The sequence below is a fragment of the Amia ocellicauda genome, chromosome 6, assembly GCF_036373705.1.
Source record: "Amia ocellicauda isolate fAmiCal2 chromosome 6, fAmiCal2.hap1, whole genome shotgun sequence".
NCBI lineage: Eukaryota > Metazoa > Chordata > Actinopteri > Amiiformes > Amiidae > Amia > Amia ocellicauda.
Window position 1 is genome coordinate 10,132,570 of NC_089855.1, and position 22,211 is coordinate 10,154,780.

Consider the following 22,211-nt stretch of genomic DNA (forward strand, 5'->3'; position numbering starts at 1 on the left):
AGCTGGTACTTCATAGTTTAATGTCCGCCATCTGGTTTCTGGTACCGTGACAAGTAATTGATGTGAATGTAAATATTTGCTTATTGTATCAGCATTATTCTATGAACCATCTATTTATACGCTGCAGTGTGGTTGTGTGTCTGAAGAGCCCCTTTTCTTCCTCCCACGGTTTCTCCTGCAGACCTTCCTGGAAGAGTATTTCCCCGACTCCGAGCGCCCCATCGTGGGCAGTCTGATGGCCGTGTTGGCGGTGATCGGGGGGATCGACAGCAGGCTGCGCCTGGGCGGCCAGGTCATCCACGAGGAGTACGGCGAGGGCACGGTCACCCGCATCACGCCCAAGGGCAGGATCACTGTGCAGTTCCACGAGATGCGCACGTGCCGCGTGTGCCCCCTGAGCCAGCTCAGACCGGTACCTTAACAATCAGAGTGCCTCTACATGATTAATAAACTCTGTCCACCACGGGGCAAGGACATGAAAGCATGAGCATGTGCAGTTGGATGAAAATAACGAGAAGTAACGAGAGGGTGAATTTGTACTAATCTCTAATGCTTTTGCATGAAGGTTAACTTTCAAGTCTGATCTCGAACAAATTGACCACGTTAATTTAAACCCTTTTTTGTGTAGCCCGGTGGAGGTCAATATTTTGTACTGCAGATGCAAGTGAACCACTGTTGTTTTCTCAGCTGCCGGTGGTGGCGTTCAGTGTGAATAACCTGCCCTTCTCCGAGCCCATGCTGGCGGTGTGGGCTCAGCTGGTCAACCTGGCGGGAAGCAAACTGGAGAAGCAGAGACTGAAGAAATCCCCGAGCCGAGGCCTCACTGGTACTGCGGCGATATGCTTAGTTTAAGAAATTCTCTTGAAAGATGTATTGATTTACTCCATATGGACGCTTTGAAATTGAAATTGTCATCTGTAATGGCGATTTAATAAATAAATGATTCCCTCCTTGTTCCCCGTCAGACCAAGTGGACCTGCATTTGCTGAGATGCCAGCAGCTGCGCTTGTACGTCCTGAAAGCAGCTCGGGCTTTACTGTCACATCAGGACAAACTGAGACAGATTCTTTCTCAGCCCGCCGTGCTCGACGTGGGACCAAATCCTAGTGGTAAGCGAATAATAGATTCTTCCTGCTGTTGGCAGCGTAGATAGAAATGAAAGGGATTTCTGCTGAATGTTGTATTTTGTTATTCTGTCTCCTAAATTTAGAACTGCCAGTTTTTGTTGATATTTAAATGTTTGAAATCTTCTACCCATTTGGAAAAGCCCATTACTCAGCCCACGTCTTCTGTGTGGGTTGTGTCAATCCATTTGCAAACTGCTTGGCTTCTGTAATGGGCAGCATACTGACACGGCAGTAACTGCTAATGCAGACGCCCACGGCTGTCTGACACGTCCCGGAGATTGCTGGCGTGCGGTGAGCAGGGGATTTCCCTCCACCAAACCCCAGCAGCTCTGCCCCATAGGGAGCCCCATTCCAGAGATAGGCAGTGGCATAGCCTGGATCTAACCTGGCAACTTCCAGGTCAGAGAGCACAAACCGGATATAACCTGGGTTATAACCTGGCATTCGGAGATTGTTGGCGGTTTTAAATCTATTGCTTTTCAGCTCGTCTTGCGCAGTACAGACACCTTCCTTTGCCTAGTAACAGCAGGCTTTGTCAGGAGTGTGTAGGTTAGGTGTGTGCTGTGGCAGTGTGTGACTCTTGCCCTCTTCCGGTGTGCAGAGGACGGAGTGGTGTCCTCCCCAGATGTAGGGGACCTGTCCCCGGAGGGCCCCCTCCCTCCCCTCATCCTCCTGCAGCAGCTCCTGTCTGCAGCCACACAGCCCTCCCCAGTCAAGGCGATCTTCAACCGGCAGGAGCTGGAGGTAAGTTGCACTGTGATCGTACTAAACGGCAGCTATGGTATTCCAAATACCAGGGGAAAATATGCCCTGTGTTCTTTTGGGAGGCATAATTAATCCCATATACCTGAAATGCAATACAACTGAACTGTTAGCCATACAATAAACGTCATGAGTTGTGAAATCTAAGTGTCTTTAGTTACACATGAAGCTGAAAAACGGAGACAGTAGGTCTGTTTTCTTTGCATTCTTGTTGCACGCCTCCTGCTCCGCCGTGTTTGACCGGTGTCCTGTGTGGCTCTGTGCAGGCTGCAGCCCTGGCCGTCTGTCAGTACCTGGCGGTCGAGTCCACACACCCCTCGTCTCCCCTGTTCGACGACAGTAGCTCCAGCGAGGCCACCACCCCGGTCACCGTGCAGCACGTGCAGCCCCCAAGACCAAAGAAGCAAAAGTCCTCCCCAATCCCGCCACTGCCCATCGTGGTGCAGCTGATGGAGATGGGCTTTCAGAGGAAGAATATTGAGTTTGCACTGAAGTCGCTGTCGGGGACTACAGGAAACGCATCCGGACTGCCGGGTAAAAGGACTGCGTGGTGGAAGGGGTGTAGCTAGGGCTGGGTGATATGACTTAAAAATAATATCTATATTTTTAGAAGTTTGGGCGATATACGATATATATCTCTATTTCTTGGTTTTTATCCAATCAAGCCACAAAATAAGACCAAACACATTCAAACTACAAGTATTTTGTTAATCCTTCAATAAGCAAAACTAACAAATACTACATGCAGGCTGTTATGGTAAATATATGCAGAATGCAACACATTACAGGGCAAGTGTTTCCTACATATATATATATATATATATATATATATATATAATATATATATATATATATATATATATATATATATATACATATATACATATATATATATATATATACACACTCACCTCAAGGATTATTAGGAACACCTGTTCAATTTCTCATTAATGCAATTATCTAACCAACCAATCACATGGCAGTTGCTTCAATGCATTTAGGGGTGTGGTCCTGGTCAAGACAATCTCCTGAACTCCAAACTGAATGTCTGAATGGGAAAGAAAGGTGATTTAAGCAATTTTGAGCGTGGCATGGTTGTTGGTGCCAGACGGGCCGGTCTGAGTATTTCACAATCTGCTCAGTTACTGGGATTTTCACGCACAACCATTTCTAGGGTTTACAAAGAATGGTGTGAAAAGGGAAAAACATCCAGTATGCGGCAGTCCTGTGGGCGAAAATGCCTTGTTGATGCTAGAGGTCAGAGGAGAATGGGCCGACTGATTCAAGCTGATAGAAGAGCAACTTTGACTGAAATAACCACTCGTTACAACCGAGGTATGCAGCAAAGCATTTGTGAAGCCACATCACGTACAACCTTGAGGCGGATGGGCTACAACAGCAGAAGACCCCACCGGGTACCACTCATCTCCACTACAAATAGGAAAAAGATGCTACAATTTGCACAAGCTCACCAAAATTGGACAGTTGAAGACTGGAAAAATGTTGCCTGGTCTGATGAGTCTCGATTTCTGTTGAGACATTCAGATGGTAGAGTCAGAATTTGGCGTAAACAGAATGAGAACATGGATCCATCATGCCTTGTTACCACTGTGCAGGCTGGTGGTGGTGGTGTAATGGTGTGGGGGATGTTTTCTTGGCACACTTTAGGCCCCTTAGTGCCAATTGGGCATCGTTTAAATGCCACGGCCTACCTGAGCATTGTTTCTGACCATGTCCATCCCTTTATGACCACCATGTACCCATCCTCTGATGGCTACTTCCAGCAGGATAATGCACCATGTCACAAAGGTCCAATCATTTCAAATTGGTTTCTTGAACATGACAATGAGTTCACTGTACTAAACTGGCCCCCACAGTCACCAGATCTCAACCCAATAGTGCATCTTTGGGATGTGGTGGAACGGGAGCTTCGTGCCCTGGATGTGCATCCCACAAATCTCCATCAACTGCAAGATGCTATCCTATCAATATGGGCCAACATTTCTAAAGAATGCTTTCAGCACCTTGTTGAATCAATGCCATGTAGGCAGTTCTGAAGGCGAAAGGGGGTCAATTGATATATGAAACGATAGACATTTTTCGATCGTCATACGATATATATCGTCATATCGCACAGCCCTAGGTGTAGCTAATAAATCTACTGCCGGTGTGCCGAATCCAAGTGAAAGTTGGAAGGGTTAGAGGCTTGTGCCGTCTTTTTGTATGACCTCTGTGTCTTGTGTATTTGTGTTCTAGTAATATATATACTGTATTGTCGTGTGAAAAACAGGAGTCTGGGCAGGGGTTAACAGAACTCAGTCTGTGCTGTGTGTGCCTTGCAGGGGTGGAGTCTCTGGTCGGCTGGCTGCTGGACCACCCTGATGTGCAGATCACCGAGCTCTCAGACGCGGACACCGTGTCGGACGAGTACTCTGACGACGAAGGCTTGGAAGACCTAGAGGAAACAGAGTCCACCTACCCTGTGGTCTGTTTTTATTTTTAATTATATTTATTTCAAGTGATTTCTTGTTAAGACTCCTGAAAGTTGTCCACTTTCAAGTCACCATGCAGAGGCACTCCTTCGTGGCGTTGGCTGTCGTAAAGTCCCTTGTGATTTCATGATTTGTATTCTGTGACCACTTATAACACTTGGGATGGTTTTCTTGTTATTATGGCAGCTCCCTGGTGCTGTGGTGACGGAGAGCCAGACCTTCAAGAAGAGATCGGATTTTCAAAGCAACGACGATTATGCCGTATACGTACGGGAGAACATTCAGGCAAGACTCGTCTCTTAAATATTCTCTGGACTACATCCAAAGGACATGCATAATTAGGAAGTCAAATATGACCTATGAGATATGTTGCAACCTTATTTTAAGTTGCAGCTACTCAAGGGTTCTTTTTTTGCTGAAGAACGTTTTGACGCTATGATGGTGCTGAGATACTGAACTTGTTTTATGTAGGTGGGCATGATGGTTCGATGCTGCAGAACTTATGAGGAGGTTTATGAAGGCGATGTTGGGAAGGTCATTAAGCTGGACCGAGATGGACTGCATGACCTGAACGTACAGTGTGACTGGCAGCAGAAAGGTGGCACGTACTGGGTCAGATACATCCACACAGAGCTGCTAGGTAAGCTTGGATTCGCCGTTCACCCCAGCCTGTCCTCACCGGAGAGAGGAGGGTCAATGTGACAGGTCTGCTGACTTCTTTTTGTCCAGGTTTCCCGCCACAGAGCTCTCCTTCGCACATTAAGATTGGCGATAAAGTTCGAGTGAAGCCTTCGGTCACAACGCCGAAGTACAAATGGGGATCCGTCACCCATCGCAGCGTAGGAGTTGTTAAAGGTACGTTTTTGGTTTTGTTGGCAGGGGGTTTTCTGACAACCAAGAGTTGGAGCCTTTTTCATACAAATGGTTTATTTCAATAGCTGTTCAAACGCCACATGGTTTGTATTTACTCTGGGATGGCCATTTGCAAGCTGGCACTGTACTGTACATTTATCTCAGAAATTACAGTATAAAAAATATTTTAAAATCTGTTTTATCACCATTAACATGCCCTTACAACCTTACTGGCTGTTACACCCTATCACAATACATCCCTGTCAGCGATTTTTCCATTCCATATTAGATTCTGGCATTTACAAAGTCCTTATGTCAACCGATTAACCCTTTGTCTGTTTTAAATGACATCTGTAAGAATTGACAGACCTCAGGGTTTCAAGTAAGAAGTGATCGCACTAAAGCTCTCCTGTGTCCTGCAGCTTTCAGCGCCAATGGGAAAGACGTGATTGTGGACTTCCCCCAGCAGTCTCATTGGACCGGCCTGCTGTCAGAGATGGAGCTGGTCCCTAGTGTTCACCCTGGAGTGAGGTATGGCTGGTGAAATTTAGTTTAAACTTTATTTCATGATGCAATGTGTTAAGTGGGTTGCAAACTGCCTGCAGAAGATTTTCAAACTTCCGCCGATGTTTTGAATAAATCAGATAATTGCTTTAATGATTTAATTGTGAAAAAATAGTACCTCCCCCGTCTGCACTATATTAAAGTTGTTTTCTGTGGGCGTTTAAGTTTGTGTTGTCAATGGTTCTCAATCAGCTGTCAAATTGCCTGTCTTGACAGATGTGATGGCTGCCAGATGTTCCCCATCAACGGCCCACGATTCAAGTGCAGAAACTGTGACGATTTTGACTTCTGTGAAAACTGTTTCAAAACTCGGAAACACAACACTAGGCATTCCTTTGGAAGGATAAATGAACCAGGTTAGTTTTTACATCATGAAGGCATAGAAACTGAAATGAAAGCTGTAACTGTAAATAACTTGATCCTTTACCTTGTAAGTTGTAGGCAGTATTTTCTAAGTGTTTAACCTAAGCAATTTTTCTTTACCCGTTTGTGTTTGTTCCAAAAAGAATGAATACATTCTAAGCATGTTTTGTTTCCAGTCAAGTCTATTTTTGATATGAGAGAACTGTATTTAGAGGTTGTATTTACTATTATTTTCAAAATAAGGATGATTTTAAGTATTTCAGCAGTACTGCACTAATCCTCTCTGCCCCAAGATCTCTTGTTTGTAAGATGTGGCAGTTACTTAAGCTGCATTATCTGACAGGACGTCTTTAGATTAAAAGGCTGATCCCTGCTGCAGCATATTAGGAGAGATCGGAGGGATATTTTTGAAAATAAACTAGCGTTTACAATTCTACCCTGACTGATACAATGAGACAAGTCATGTGTCAGATTTATTGTTGGTAAAGAAGGTGGGATTAGATTGTCTAAAAGTATCAGCTTACACTTGACCGAATGGAACTGGATGTCGATTGGATGCTGTCTCCCGTGTTCCAGGTCAGTCCCCGGCCTTCTGCGGCCGCTCGGGGAAGCAACTGAAACGGCACCACAGCAACCAGCGGGGCATGCTGATCGACGAGTGGTCCAGAGCCGTGAAGAACCTGAACGTGTCGTCGTCGGTGAACCAGGCCTCGCGCCTCATCGACGGCAGCGAGCTTTGCTGGCAGTCCTCCGGCTCCCAGGGCAAAGTACGTGCAGCCTTGTGGCACAAACTGTATACTTACCAGCTTCGGAAATGTACAAGCAGGCTGTCTGGGGTGGGAGCTCACAGGTGAAGCTTCTTCAAAGTGATGGGAAAGTTGAAAGTTATTGCCTAGCAAAGGTCTGTTTAAAACAACAAAACGTGGGTAAGAATCCACTTAGTCATCATTGTACTGTGTATTTTTGGCAAGTATTCGCTTATTTTAAGCAAAATAGCTTCACACTTCATCCTCTGAAGTGTCCTAAGTTAACTCATAATGGCTATATGTGACTTGTCATTGGCTCCATGTACATTTTAAACTCTTGCACCCCTCTTTCAGCACTGGATCCGCCTGGAGGTTTTCCCGGACGTTCTTGTCCACAGACTGAAGATGATAGTGGACCCTGCAGACAGCAGCTACATGCCGTCCCTCGTGGTGGTGTCAGGTCGGCATGGATTTGAAATCTCTGCTGTCCGATCCATTGGATGGGCACTTGACTCATGAGATTTAAATCTTGTCTGTTACTCATCATGGTTCTGTTTTTCAGGTGGAAATTCACTGAACAACCTAATAGAGCTGAAGACAATCAACATTAATCCCACCGACACCACAGTCCCACTGCTCAATGACTGCTCTGAGGTAGGGTGTTGGGGGTGGTTATTGAACTGGTTTTGTGCTGCACTTTACACATAGTTTTTTATGTTCAGACTGGTTGTTGGTGGTTGTTGAGCTTTAGACCTGTTCTAGAAACCTCTCTATGGAGAGGCAGGTGAGCTCTGTGACAGCCCTGTTCTTGCTGTTCTTGTAGTATCACAGGTACGTCGAGATAGCCATCAAGCAGTGCCGCAGCTCTGGGATCGACTGTAAGATCCACGGGCTGGGGATCGTGGGCCGGATCCGAGCGGAGGATGAAGACCTGGCCACCGTGCCATTCCTGGCTTCTGACAACGAGGAGGAGGATGATGACAAGACCAGCACTGGAAGGTAGTGGCATGGTAGTGGCATATTTATGAAACCGGGGGGGGGGGGATAACGAAACTCTTGTGCCTTTGTTGGGGGTGCCGAAGCAGAGGAACATGGCAGCTCTGTAGATGAGGAGGGAAGGGGGTTGTCCATTCCTATGTGCAGAGACAAACTGCTGCTTCTGTCTTGTTGCGTTGGTAATGTGGATGATCGACAAGGCAAAGTACGTGAGCTTTGATTCAAGGAGACCAGCGTTGGTTTGAGTAGTAAAAACAAAAAAACTGCAAAAAGCTCCTTAATTCTTCAGGCTTATTGCCCATCAGTGTTAGTAATGGGTAATTCATTTTGAGGACTTAATGGATTTATTTAATATCTGCTTCCAGATTAATTTGTTTGATTCTAGTCTTTACTGCATCCTGTTATAACTGTTAATATATTCCAAATTAAGATACCTTTTTTATGCATTCTTGCATACAAACAAAATACGCCAATATTTCAATGTGTTCTTGCCATGTTTTATGTTTTATTGCAGCAGCATATTTTCTTCTAATTGATTAGAACTGTAAACTATTATTTGGGTACGTTTTGACCTATTGACCAAGTGAATTAGTCACATGACAGGGTAACATTTCACACTACATGATAAGCTATCACCCAGTTTTTGTAAGAAGGAAAGCAGCACACCGTTATGACGATTGATGCTTTAAAACCATCTAGTATACTTGGACTACTGTGTATGTTACACTGCAGGACAGAGAATATTATACAAAAAACATTTAGAACAAAGACCTTATAACCTCTGAAAACAACCAGGGGAAATAATGTAAATGATAGTTGTGGACCACTGCACATCCACTGTTAAAAAGGAAGAAATAAAATCTCATGGTGGGGGCAGTATCTTCAAGAGCCGTGTCCATTATGACACAAAATGGTGAGACAATTATAGGGTGAAACGGGACTCATTAAGTGTAATGCATAGCACATCTTAAACCAGTAATGGCTTTCATCAGTTGCTGACAAGGTTATTCAAATTTTAAAACCTCTTTAGCGTCAATACATTTTCCAGTCTGAGGAAATAGTTTCGAAGTCCAGAGCAACATTGTATTTTTTTTTTTTTTTTTTATACACGGACCAGTGTAATCTCAAATTGGGCTCTTTTTCTTGTTGTCCGGAGCTAATTGAAACTGCCTGGGAGAGATCCAAGAGCTGCTTGAAACAGGAAAAGCATTAGCTGGCAGACATGTAGGTGGAACTGTGTATCATTCTTCTTATGTCATGTGCAGAACTGGGGAAAGTCACAATGTGTAATCCATGCAGGATTTCAGTGCTTTGTTGTTCGTCACGGTTTGCTTTTTTTTCCATGACTTGAATACTAAATAAAAAGTGTACTGAGGTAAAGTGAATGTAGAAAGGCATTTTTATATATAACCAAAAACCTTTTTTTTGTAGCCTTGTTCGAAATAAATCTGCTGGGCTGGAGTCGGCTGCCACGATCAGGACTAAAGTCTTTGTCTGGGGGCTGAATGATAAAGACCAGCTCGGGGGACTCAAGGGATCCAAGGTAGTCGGCCCCTGCTTTTTATACTAACAACTGAATTTGAATTGCCTTGAACACAATTGCATTTTAGTGACTTGTCTCTCTCTGTACCTTTTATGTCATTTTCCACATGTTTTTTTGTGTACAGCGATTTGTGTACTTCTCATTCAGTTACCCAACTGAAAAACGGAGGAGTTCATTTCCCTGGTTCGCTGCAGAGACTTAAACGAAATAATCTTCATTTGGACAAAGTTCAGCAATGTGAACCTGAGTGCCCAGTTCACGTGTCTCTTTGTCTTCGTGTAGATCAAGGTGCCTTCGTTTTCTGAAACACTCTCCGCGCTCAACGTTGTGCAGGTGGCCGGAGGCTCCAAAAGCCTGTTTGCAGGTCAGTTTTCTTCACAGACTGTGGCCCTTGATTTAAGTGGTGGGTGGAGTTTGTGAGTTTCTGCTGGTGCATGGCTTTGGGTAAAAGCGTGCCGTTATGAAGGCTCACAAAGGCCTGCTGTGCACTGTGTTTCCAGTGACCGCAGAGGGGAAGGTCTACGCTTGTGGGGAAGCCACCAACGGGCGGCTGGGCTTGGGCCTCTCCAGTGGCACCATACCCATCCCTCGGCAGATCACCGCTCTCAGCAACTACGTGGTGAAGAAGGTGGCGGTGCACTCGGGTGAGTCTGAATCTGAGCACGGGCATCTGTTCTCCTTTTCTTTGGTCATTTAAAGGTGTGGTGTGTTTTCTGTTTTTCCGATTTGGTGATTGTCTGAAGTTGCCCAGATCACATTAGATCTGAATTTCTTTTGCGTTATGATGCTGAGGCTGCTGATGAGATTTGCTTTGATTTGTGATTTCTGTTCTTCTATGAGGTGGGAGCCTTGCATATATAGTCGAGATTCAGACAGGGAAGTGTGGATGCTTTCAGTGTCTGTTCCCACTTAGAGTAGAGTTGTGGTCTCTTAGTAATTTGTAATGCATTTCAGCTCTCCCTAAGAATTTGAAAGTGACTTTTGCTTCCAGACAGATTGCATTGGTCTAAATGTCTTTCCTTACTTGCAGGTGGGCGTCATGCAATGGCTTTGACAGTGGACGGGAAAGTCTTTTCTTGGGGAGAAGGGGATGATGGGAAACTTGGACACTTCAGTAGGATGTGAGCAATTCTCTAATGTAGCTGTTTTTGTGCTAGATTGATCAGTGTTTAAACTGGAATATGGCTGAGCAGAGGGTGTTCTAACTTATATTTATATCTACATTAACACATTCTATGTATATCATGTGTAGACCTTCTGTACATCTAAGGCAATCTATTTTTTTCTGTGGTGCAGGAACTGTGACAAACCACGGCTCATCGAGGCCCTGAAGACCAAGCGCATCCGGGACATTGCCTGCGGGAGCTCCCACAGCGCCGCCATCACCTCTAGTGGGGAGCTGTACACCTGGGGCCTGGGAGAATATGGCAGACTGGGCCACGGGGACAACACCACGCAGCTCCGGCCCAAGATGGTGGGTTATTTTGCAAGTGCACAGTGCGAGCAGCACCGGTAACCATGCCGGGCCTCGCGGTGTTCAGTCACTGCACCTGCTGCCATTCTGACTCGACTCTTTTCAATTTGAAGTACCAAGTGATATTGAATGAGAGCAAACTTGTGATTCCTGGATACTGATTTACTCAATTTATTTATTTTGTAACGTTCTTCCTCTCCGTCCCTCAGGTGAAAGTCCTTATTGGTCATCGAGTAATTCAGGTAGCCTGTGGAAGCAGAGATGCTCAGACACTGGCATTGACGGATGAAGGTAAACAAGATTTTTATTAGTTGAAATGGACTAGCCTGTTTTTTTTTGTGTCGGCAGTCGTGTAAGACTCTTCTCTCTGTCCTCTGTGGCTCCGCAGGCCTGGTCTTCTCCTGGGGAGACGGGGACTTCGGGAAGCTGGGCCGGGGGGGCAGTGAAGGCTGCAACATCCCTCAGAATATCGAGCGGCTCAACGGCCAGGGCGTGTGTCAGATCGAGTGTGGAGCGCAGTTCTCCCTGGCCCTGACCAAGTCTGGAGTCGTGTGGACCTGGTAGGCTTCTTGGACAATGAAGAAATAGTTATTAGTTTGTCATTCCAATATAAAAAGGAATCTGTGTGTAAAGGGTAACATTACATTTGAAGGAGCTAAAATATACTTTGGTTTCTGTATAGCAACCTAAGGTTTTAACATCCGTATTTAAAGTACTGGATGCTCGCAATTGAGCCATTGATCCATTTTCTTTTCTTTACTGGTGTTCCAGTGGCTATTCGATCCGAGAAGGTCGTGAGCACAAACACCTGTCGTTCACCGTCTGATCACGTTGTTTCCCTTTGATGAAGGGGCAAGGGAGACTATTTCAGACTGGGGCACGGCACAGACGTCCATGTTCGCAAACCGCAGATGGTGGAGGGTCTGAGGGGCAAGAAGATTGTGCACGTGGCCGTGGGTGCACTGCACTGTCTGGCTGTGACGGACTCTGGACAAGTACGTCCAGCTTTATTTATTTCCTCATTTATTGTTTTCTTGGATTAAATTCTTGGTTCATACAGAGTCCTAGAGTCACCAACATACAACTGAAAAAAATCCAACGAGATGATCTTCAATCTCACACACATTTACGTACTGTACATGTTAATCTTTGAAAACAAATTTTACGATTTAGGCCTCTCTTGCAACAAGGGGCACAGTGGGTTATTGCTATATGCCACTCGGCACTAGTCTCCCTAAGGTATGCTACATTTATGGGATTTCCCTGTGATTGTGGGCTGTTCCTCAGTCAGTGTGACCATACAGAAGTGCCGTTCTTAACCACGGCATGGTCAGTACTGTGGGGCTGCCGTGGCTCTGTGTGTGGATGTTAAAGCAGGGTTGTGTTGACAGGTGTATGCCTGGGGGGACAATGATCATGGGCAGCAGGGGAATGGCACCACCACTGTGAACAGGAAGCCCACACTGGTGCAGGGCCTGGAGGGCCAGAAGATCACCCGCGTGGCCTGCGGCTCCTCTCACAGCGTGGCCTGGACCACAGTGGACGTCACCACGCCATCAGTGCACGAGCCCGTCCTCTTCCAGACCGCCAGGGACCCGCTGGGAGCCTCCTACCTCGGTGAGTAGAGGAGACAAAAAACGCTGCCAGTGCTATAACTTATCAATTTTATATACATACTTCTATCTGACCCACCCCACCACAACTTTCATTGTCAGATCTATTAAGTGTCGATTTTTTTTTTTCCAGGTGTTCAGTCAGACAGCGACTCATCCACAGTCAGCAACAAGATCAGCGGCCAGAGTAACGCCAAGCCCAACCGGCCATCTCTGGCCAAGATCCTTCTGTCTCTGGATGGGAACCTGGCTAAGCAGCAGGCTCTGTCCCATGTTCTCAGCGCTCTGCAGATCATGTATGCCAGGTAGGCAAGGAAGAGTGATGGGATTTTCCTTGGTCTGATTTGGTTTCCTGCACATCTGTGTGTGTTGTGCATGTTCCCAGAACAGCAGATGGTATCGACCAAAAAGCTGGTTGCAGATGACAAGTTCACTGACCTAACAGTACAGTTTTTATACGGGTAACTGTGCTTTTTGCTAGGGATGCGGTGGTGGGGGCTCTCATGCCTGCCAGTATGATTATGCCGATGGAATGCCCGTCCAGCTCCCCGGTGCCCCCCCAAGACTCCTCGGCTGCCTCCAGTCCCTCGGAGGCGGAAGGTCCTCCTATACTGGCCGAAGCAGAGGAGCAGCTCAGTCCCAACCCCTGGCAAGACCGCAGAGGAGAGGTGAGGAGAGCAGCGTCTTCACACCGACGGTCGGACGTGACCCGCCACACTCCTTCGGCGACGCCAAGTTAATTCTGGCAGCGTGTTTACTGTTGGCTACTTTTGTGTTGTGATTTAGGTGGCCTCCACAGAAGATGCCGTCACCCCTTCTGCGGTCACTCCCTCATCTGCCGCCGCCACCTCCTCTCGACCCTTCATCCCCGTCACCGATGACCCCGGGGCTGCCAGCATCATCGCCGAGACCATGACCAAAACCAAAGAGGTCGGCTCATCTTCTCTTTATAATCACAGCTCCTACAGTATGCCTAATTTAACAACCGATGGCTGTTGTCACTTCAATTGGAAACTGAAGTCGGGCCATGCGTTAAACATTGAGCATTTGAGACATTTAGTTGGCTTATGTTTGTGAAGGCTTCATATTCTTGTGCAGCATTGTCTAAAGGTGCCCCAACACTTCTGAAAACCCCGCTTTTTTCCCTGAACAGGATGGTGAGAGCCAGAACAAAACCGTGGGTCCTGAGCCCCAGTACCTGGACGAATTCACCAGCCTGCTCGTCCCAGACGACACCCGGGTCATGGTGGACCTCCTGAAGCTGGCGGTGTCCGCTCGCTCTGGGGAGAAGGGGAAGCAAGTGCTCTCCGCGGTGCTGTCTGGGATGGGCACAGCCTACCCACAGGTCAGTTTGTTTGGTTTTTGAAATGGTACTTCTCGGCAAGAATATGTTGAAGTGTTAGGATAGGAATATATGACAGAGAATTTAACAAATGACTAAATATGGGGAGTAAATACACTCACCTAAAGGATTATTAGGAACACCTGTTCAATTTCTCATTAATGCAATTATCTAACCAACCAATCACATGGCAGTTGCTTCAATGCATTTAGGGGTGTGGTCCTGGTCAAGACAATCTCCTGAACTCCAAACTGAATGTCTGAATGGGAAAGAAAGGTGATTTAAGCAATTTTGAGCGTGGCATGGTTGTTGGTGCCAGACGGGCCGGTCTGAGTATTTCACAATCTGCTCAGTTACTGGGATTTTCACGCACAACCATTTCTAGGGTTTACAAAGAATGGTGTGAAAAGGGAAAAACATCCAGTATGCGGCAGTCCTGTGGGCGAAAATGCCTTGTTGATGCTCGTTACAACCGAGGTATGCAGCAAAGCATTTGTGAAGCCACAACACGTACAACCTTGAGGCGGATGGGCTACAACAGCAGAAGACCCCACCGGGTACCACTCATCTCCACTACAAATAGGAAAAAGAGGCTACAATTTGCACAAGCTCACCAAAATTGGACAGTTGAAGACTGGAAAAATGTTGCCTGGTCTGATGAGTCTCGATTTCTGTTGAGACATTCAGATGGTAGAGTCAGAATTTGGCGTAAACAGAATGAGAACATGGATCCATCATGCCTTGTTACCACTGTGCAGGCTGGTGGTGGTGGTGTAATGGTGTGGGGGATGTTTTCTTGGCACACTTTAGGCCCCTTAGTGCCAATTGGGCATCGTTTAAATGCCACGGCCTACCTGAGCATTGTTTCTGACCATGTCCATCCCTTTATGACCACCATGTACCCATCCTCTGATGGCTACTTCCAGCAGGATAATGCACCATGTCACAAAGGTCGAATCATTTCAGATTGGTTTCTTGAACATGACAATGAGTTCACTGTACTAAACTGGCCCCCACAGTCACCAGATCTCAACCCAATAGAGCATCTTTGGGATGTGGTGGAACGGGAGCTTCGTGCCCTGGATGTGCATCCCACAAATCTCCATCAACTGCAAGATGCTATCCTATCAATATGGGCCAACATTTCTAAAGAATGCTTTCAGCACCTTGTTGAATCAATGCCACGTAGAATTAAGGCATTTCTGAAGGCAAAAGGGGGTCAAACACAGTATTAGTATGGTGTTCCTAATAATCCTTTAGGTGAGTGTATATTGAAATTAAGTGTCAAACTATTTTACACCATTGGCAGATTCACACCAGGCTGTCTACTGTAATGAAAGGCAGTTAAGACTTGATATTGGCAAACCAAACTAAAGTGTCGTCTTAAACTGAAAATCCTGTTTCTTTTGTGGCTTAATCCCTCATATTGGGATTGGCTGGTGACTTGGCCGCCTGTCTGCCCGTCTGCAGGTGGCTGATATGCTGCTGGAGCTGTGCGTGACCGAGCTGGAGGACGTTGCCACAGACTCCCAGAGCGGCCGCCTGTCCTCCCAGCCCGTGGTGGTGGAGAGCAGCCACCCCTACACCGACGACACGTCCACCAGCGGCACTGTGAAGATACCAGGTAACGCATAGCCTCCCATTCCAGTGACTGCGAGGAAGAGGGTGAACCTGTTCAGAGATGTTGGTCTCTATTAATTCTCCAGTTTTAATGCATGACAATCCCTCTTCTGTTCACTAAGGGATTATTGACTGGCAGAGCAGAGAAGAATTTCCATTCAGACACTGATTAGTAAAAAATGTAGAAGCACTATGGCATTAAATTACAGTTCATAGAAATGGGAATGGTTGTTCAGGACCCATTTGCTGATCGTTGCCCTCCCCCTGCGCTCTTGTCAGGTGCCGAGGGGCTGAGAGTGGAGTTCGATCGGCAGTGCTCCACAGAGAGGCGCCACGATCCTCTCACCATCATGGACGGCGCCAACCGGATCGTGTCCGTCAGATCAGGTGACCTCTGCATTCTTGTACAGATCACGTGACATGATTAGGGTGTTAAGTATTAGAGTGGATCAGTTGGATTGGTCCTGGAGGTCCACCTTGTGATCAGATTTACTGAGTATAAAGTATATATTCTGCAGGGCGGGAGTGGTCCGATTGGTCGAGTGAGCTGCGCATCCCGGGAGACGAACTGAAGTGGAAGTTCACCAGCGACGGCTCGGTCAATGGCTGGGGCTGGCGCTTCACTGTCTACCCCATCATGCCAGCTGCAGGTACTGCCTCACTGCACCCTCTGGAAATGCAGCTGACCCGTAGAAACCACACGTTACATACAGCGATCAGCCATAACATTATGTCCACTGACAGGTGAAGTGAATAACACTGATAATCTCGTTATCATGGCACCTGTCAGTGGGTGGGACATATTAGGCAGCAAGTGAACATTTTGTCCTCAAAGTTGATGTGTTAGAAGCAGGAAAAATGGGCAAGCGTAAGGATCTGAGTGACTTTGACACGGGCCAAATTGTGATGGCTAGACGACTGGGTCAGAGCATCTCCAAAACTGCAGCTGTTGTGGGGTGTTCCCGGTCTGCAGTGGTCAGTACCTATCAAAAGTGGTCCAAGGAAGGAAAAGCGGTGAACCGGCGACAGGGTCATGGGCGGCCAAGGCTCATTGATGCACGTGGAGAGCGAAGGCTGGCCTGTGTGGTCCGATCCAACAGACGAGCTACTGTAGCTCAAATTGCTGAAGAAGTGAATGCTGGTTGTGATAGAAAGGTGTCAGAACACACAGTGCATCGCAGTTTTTTGCGTATGGGGCCGCGTAGCTGCAGACCAGTCAGGGTGCCCATGCTGACCCCTGTCCACTGCCGAAAGCGCCTACAATGGGCACGTGAGCATCAGAACTGGACCACGGAGCAATGGAAGAAGGTGGCCTGGTCTGATGAATGATGAGTTCAAGGTGTTGGCTTGGCCTCCAAATTCCCCAGATCTCAATCTAATCGAGCATCTGTGGGATGTGCTGGACAAACAAGTCCGATCCATGGAGGTCCCACCTCGCAACTTACAGGACTTAAAGGATCTGCTGCTAACGTCTTGGTGCCAGATACCACAGCACACCTTCAGAGGTCTAGTGGAGTCCATGCCTCGACGGGTCAGGGCTGTTTTGGCGGCAAAAGGGGGACCTACACAATATTAGGCAGGTGGTCATAATGTTATGGCTGATCGGTGTACATGTGACACACGACCGAGTGAAACTGGGTGATGGTGTTTATTTCACATTCACATGAATGTACTACTAATGGAATAACAGAACTACTGTTAACTTGAGGAAACTTTTTCTTGAAGACTGGGTTGTCTTTTCAAAATGTTGTATTGCTAATAATAATAATAATAATCATTATTATTATTTTTTATATCAGTAACGTAATATGTTAAGGAAGTGGTTGTGAGTGAGTGAAACATCCCAGCCGGCCAGTCAGAGAACTCTGTTTTCCTTCAGGGCCCAAGGACCTGCTGTCTGACCGCTGCATCCTGTCCTGTCCTTCCATGGACCTCGTCACCTGTCTGCTGGACTTCCGCCTCAACTTTGCCTCCAACCGTGGCATTGTTCCCCGGCTGGCCGCCTCGCTGGCTGCCTGTGCCCAGCTTAGCGCCCTAGGTGAGTACATGGAGCTCCCAGTGGGCTTCACAAATTCCCTTATATTCAAAATGCACCTTGTTTTTAATGCAGTGATTCAAATACGTATAATCCAGCGTATGAATACATTCAGTTGTTTTTAATTTAAGTTTTGCAACCTGTTGTGTAAGCTGGAGCTGGACTTCCTGTCATGTGGTGTGCAGTGCAGAGTTATTTCCCTTGTTTTCTGATGTCTCCTCCTGTAATTGTCCAGCTGCCGGACACCGCATGTGGGCCCTGCAGAGGCTGCGCAAGCTACTGACGACGGAGTTTGGCCAGTCCATCAATATCAATCGGCTCCTGGGAGATGCGGAGGGCGAGCCCCGCTCTATGGTGTGTCCTCAGGCCTGTGTACCCCTCTCCTCAGTTTCCACCGACTCTGTACCCCCGTGGGGATTCCCAACTGATGCGTCCAACAGCTGTTTAAAACTGGACTGTGATTGGGTCACAATAGGGGTCCTCCATTTTGCATCGTCTGAATGTGGGACTTTGTTCCGATTCTTTATAGTACTGTGTCTAGAGTTTTTCTGTGTAGCATCAGCATCTTAGTACTTTCATAATGGAAACAATGCTTTTGATATTGATTTGCTTAGTTTGATCATAATGAGTTCTCTTGGCCAGACTGGGAAAGCTTATGGTGCCTTCTCTTGTTGTTGCAGGGTTTTACCGGCAGTGCCTTGGCGGCTTTGGTGAAGGGGCTTCCGGAGGCGCTACAGCGACAGTATGAATACGAAGATCCAATCGTTCGAGGAGGCAAGCAACTGCTCCACAGTCCATTCTTCAAGGTACTGGCATAATTACCCACCCTAGAGGTAGCTGGGAAGTCGATATCGTATGTTGTAGTGTGAAGGAGAGGTGGGCTTATGGTAGGTCTATGCCGCTGTCCTGACCGTTCTCTGGCTGTGTTGGGTGCAGGTGCTGGTGGCCCTGGCCTGTGACCTGGAGCTGGACACCCTGCCCTGCTGTGCCGAGACGCACAAGTGGGCCTGGTTCAGGAGGTACTGCACGGCCTCCCGGGTGGCTGTGGCGCTGGACAAGAGGACCCCACTGCCACGGCAGTTTCTCGATGAGGTCAGAGTTTAATCTAGTTATTCTCAGCAATGATGTTTTCCTTTTCTTTTCTTGTCAGACAGAATTAGTTGATTTTAAATGCACTTGTTTTTTTTTTGGTTGTTTTCTTATTTTGTCAAATACATTGGCCGTTTGGTTTTTAATTTTAAATGCATCAGATTGTTTTGGTTTTGTTTATTTTATGGTTTTATTTAGTTTTTGATTTATCTGATGCATTTTCAGTTACTTTCAATGTATTTGACCTTTTTTTGTTTGCCTTTTATCACAAGTTTGTTTTACTGATTTAAGCACATGTTTATTTGAGTTCATGTGTTTTGTTTAAGTTAATCACTTTATGATTTTAAAAATTTTAAGTGATTTTAGAAGATTGATTTTAACAAATTTTTTAATCATGAGTATTACAATTTTTTTTTAAATGTTTTTATTATTTTGAAATGTAAAATACTAAACCCAATAAAACAGTATTTATTTTCTTGTCAGTTGGCAGTTTGCCAACTTACACACATTGTTTTTGATTAATGCACTTTTACACTCACTTGTTTGGTTTAAAGTTTTAAAGGATTTTAAAAGTTTTTTAGAAATTATTTTAGAACTGATTTTAATCATGAGTATTTGAAATGTAAAATACTAAACCAAATAAACAGTATTTATTTTCTTGTCATCGCCTAATTTTATTTTAAGGGTTTGACGGTGAATTTAGAAGTATAGTTTGCAATACAGTGTAACGTAATAGTTTTAATATCAGTAGTTCCTTCCTGTTCTTATACACTTTTGCGATTTATTGCCATATGTATCGGGTGGTTTATAACAGCTTTTGTCCAGTTTTATTTTTATTTTTATGCCAGAGACATCTGTGAAGGGGATACAGTATTAGCTGCAATTGTTCATTCTAAACATGGCTTTCAGTTTTTGGCATTTAATTTGCAAACCTGACCATTCAATCTTCATAATATCTCATAAAGATGTATTTGCATACCAATTACAAGAAAATTCTATTTGATTTGCTGTCGAAAACAACATTGAATTAGAAGAAAATGACACATTGAAACCTAATCAATTGAAGAATGAGAACTAAATTCCAATTAAAATCTAAGGAGTGGTGAGGGGGAGTGATTAATAAGATTTGATTTTGGACATGAAGGCAAAATAACTATTTAGTCCTTTATCAGCTTTTTCGACGGATTAATTAACAACATGAATCAAAATGCATTTAAAGGGACATCACGTGATCAAAAATAAATGCTGAAGCCCAAAAAGCCTTAATTCTTGAACAATTGCAGCCAAATTGGGCGGGGGGTAGATAGCATTTCATAAGTCTTCTGTTGAATGCTGATAAGTTTCGTCTGTTCAGGTGGCCAAGAAGATCCGCGAGCTCATGGCCGACAGTGAGAACATGAATGGCCTTCACGAGAGCCATGATGTGTACAAGAGGGAGCAGGACGAGCAGCTTGTGCAGTGGATGAACCGGTAGGAGCCCAGCGCACAAGCACACGCACACACGAGCATTCTGTCACGTCTGTATGTGAGACGCTTTTCACTTTGACACACAGACGGCCAGACGACTGGACCCTGTCAGCGGGGGGCAGTGGGACGATCTATGGCTGGGGACATAACCACCGAGGTCAGCTTGGGGGTATTGAAGGGGCAAAGGTCAAAGTTCCCACCCCGTGTGAAGCCCTGGCCACCCTGAGACCCGTGCAGCTCATCGGAGGAGAACAGACCCTCTTCGCAGTGACGGCTGATGGGAAGGTGAGGAACCAGCGAGGATGAAGATAAAAAAAATGCATGCTGTAAAAGTGTCAATGTCCTTGAGTTGCTGGCTTTAGTCTCAGGGTTTTAAAGCGTCCAGTTAATAGATTTGGAAATCCTTCAAATGCACAGTTCAGAGGATTCTTTCCAGCAAGGCCTTCGATCAGTCGAATTTATTCAGTTTAACTATTAAGGTATTTATTTTTACCTCATATACACAGTTTACAGCTCCTCTCCTTTCTTGGTGTGCAAACCCGATAGACCTCAGTATAAATAATTGTACAGTGGGGGCTCACGCAGTGATGAGAAGATGGGGAATTGGGGTAACTGGTGTAAAGTGTTAAGCTCAGTGGTGAAGACTGAAGTGCCTGTGCTCTCCTGCCCCGCGCAGCTCTACGCTACGGGCTACGGTGCGGGGGGCCGTCTGGGGATTGGAGGCACAGAGTCGGTATCCACCCCCACCCTGCTGGAGTCCATCCAGCACGTCTTCATCAGGAAGGTGGCCGTGAACTCGGGGGGCAAGCACTGCCTGGCGCTGTCCTCCGAGGGAGAAGTGTACTCCTGGGGTGAGGCCGAGGACGGGAAGCTGGGCCATGGGAACCGGAGGTTAGGATGCGGCGCACAAACTGTTTTCTGCAAAAACACTTCAAGCTCCTTTAATCATCTCCGATTTCCATAATATTAGCAGGGTACAGTGCTGGATATATAATATTTAAGGCAAGGTAGTGTGGAAGGAGAGTTAGAAATTCTTTTCTCATACCTGTTTTTCTCTCTTGTATACTTAAGAAAGATAAAGTCAAGCTAGAAGGTCAGGCCAGAAGGTAGTTTGATTTCTGTTTGTTATTTACGATGAGAATGTCAAACAGTATGATTGAAGTGCCTGCTTCCTAATCCATGTGTTGATCTATGAACTCTGTCCTATAATGATATATTCTGCTTAGCTAACTTTTTAAGATAATATAGTAATGCCTTTCTGATTATAACCAGATCTTTGATTTTGTGTATAAAAGCCTCTGACTTTTTCAAATGAAGACAGAGCAACTCTGGACTCTTCTTGATTCACTGTTGTTCTCCACAACACGTGTAATAAAGGCATTGCAACAAATGTTCCAATTTGATTTGAAGACTGATTGTTCTTCAGTAGTTTTTAATAAGGAGATGATGATGGTTCTCTGGGTGCATTGTGCATTGCCTGTCTTGACCACCAGAGGACAACAGAGCTTGCTCTTCATGATTTTAGTTATTTAGCACAGGTCTTTATCCAAGACAACATACATGGTTTAACTATCACTTGCATGCAGTGCTCTACACACGCAAGGGTTCATGTGAAAGCCATTCTCTTCAAGAGGTTTTATTCTATTGAGCAGATTTTAACTGATTTGATGTATTTTAGGAAAGAAGTGATTAAGAAATGCAGATACATAATGTGCGTGAAGTCTTAGTAAGCCCATAACTTCACTGTTTTAATACATTCTAATTTACAGAAAGATCTCTAACTGGCAGGATGTACCGACTGCAGTGCTTTCTAAGAAATGTTGATGATTTTGCAGACTAGACTAGAGAGTACTTAACCCTCTGTTCTTCTCCCTCCCCTCAGCCCCTGTGATCGCCCGCGTGTGATCGAGTCTTTGAGGGGCATCGAGGTGGTGGACATCGCTGCCGGGGGGGCCCACAGCGCCTGCATCACCGCCAGCGGGGAGCTCTACACCTGGGGCAAGGGCCGCTATGGCCGCCTGGGCCATGGGGACAGCGAGGACCAGCTTAAACCCAAACTGGTGAGTACAGACCCCTTGCTGGGGTTTGATGGTTGGTGTTTGAGTAGAAAGAATTTTTTGCAACAT

General features: G+C 45.9%; 1 protein-coding gene across 5 annotated transcripts in view; it reads left to right on the top strand.

Moving 5' to 3' along the window:
• herc2 (HECT and RLD domain containing E3 ubiquitin protein ligase 2) overlaps positions 1-22,211 on the top strand; it is a 62,230-nt gene that overhangs the window by 30,835 nt on the left and 9,184 nt on the right. For all 5 annotated transcript variants that reach the window (XM_066706085.1, XM_066706086.1, XM_066706087.1 and 2 more), the window contains 39 exons: positions 182-412; positions 688-826; positions 966-1,109; positions 1,729-1,871; positions 2,156-2,423; positions 4,232-4,374; positions 4,568-4,666; positions 4,853-5,021; positions 5,111-5,236; positions 5,656-5,764; positions 6,014-6,153; positions 6,737-6,927; positions 7,261-7,366; positions 7,469-7,560; positions 7,730-7,905; positions 9,334-9,445; positions 9,728-9,809; positions 9,946-10,089; positions 10,476-10,566; positions 10,742-10,919; positions 11,129-11,210; positions 11,308-11,479; positions 11,770-11,914; positions 12,311-12,536; positions 12,666-12,837; positions 13,014-13,200; positions 13,319-13,462; positions 13,686-13,877; positions 15,345-15,498; positions 15,774-15,881; positions 16,013-16,144; positions 17,374-17,532; positions 17,765-17,883; positions 18,210-18,335; positions 18,466-18,621; positions 19,973-20,088; positions 20,172-20,370; positions 20,762-20,976; positions 21,968-22,145. In XM_066706085.1, the coding sequence (XP_066562182.1) occupies positions 182-412; positions 688-826; positions 966-1,109; positions 1,729-1,871; positions 2,156-2,423; positions 4,232-4,374; positions 4,568-4,666; positions 4,853-5,021; positions 5,111-5,236; positions 5,656-5,764; positions 6,014-6,153; positions 6,737-6,927; positions 7,261-7,366; positions 7,469-7,560; positions 7,730-7,905; positions 9,334-9,445; positions 9,728-9,809; positions 9,946-10,089; positions 10,476-10,566; positions 10,742-10,919; positions 11,129-11,210; positions 11,308-11,479; positions 11,770-11,914; positions 12,311-12,536; positions 12,666-12,837; positions 13,014-13,200; positions 13,319-13,462; positions 13,686-13,877; positions 15,345-15,498; positions 15,774-15,881; positions 16,013-16,144; positions 17,374-17,532; positions 17,765-17,883; positions 18,210-18,335; positions 18,466-18,621; positions 19,973-20,088; positions 20,172-20,370; positions 20,762-20,976; positions 21,968-22,145 (5,865 nt within the window). The remainder of the gene's footprint in view (positions 1-181; positions 413-687; positions 827-965; positions 1,110-1,728; positions 1,872-2,155; positions 2,424-4,231; positions 4,375-4,567; positions 4,667-4,852; positions 5,022-5,110; positions 5,237-5,655; positions 5,765-6,013; positions 6,154-6,736; positions 6,928-7,260; positions 7,367-7,468; positions 7,561-7,729; positions 7,906-9,333; positions 9,446-9,727; positions 9,810-9,945; positions 10,090-10,475; positions 10,567-10,741; positions 10,920-11,128; positions 11,211-11,307; positions 11,480-11,769; positions 11,915-12,310; positions 12,537-12,665; positions 12,838-13,013; positions 13,201-13,318; positions 13,463-13,685; positions 13,878-15,344; positions 15,499-15,773; positions 15,882-16,012; positions 16,145-17,373; positions 17,533-17,764; positions 17,884-18,209; positions 18,336-18,465; positions 18,622-19,972; positions 20,089-20,171; positions 20,371-20,761; positions 20,977-21,967; positions 22,146-22,211) is intronic.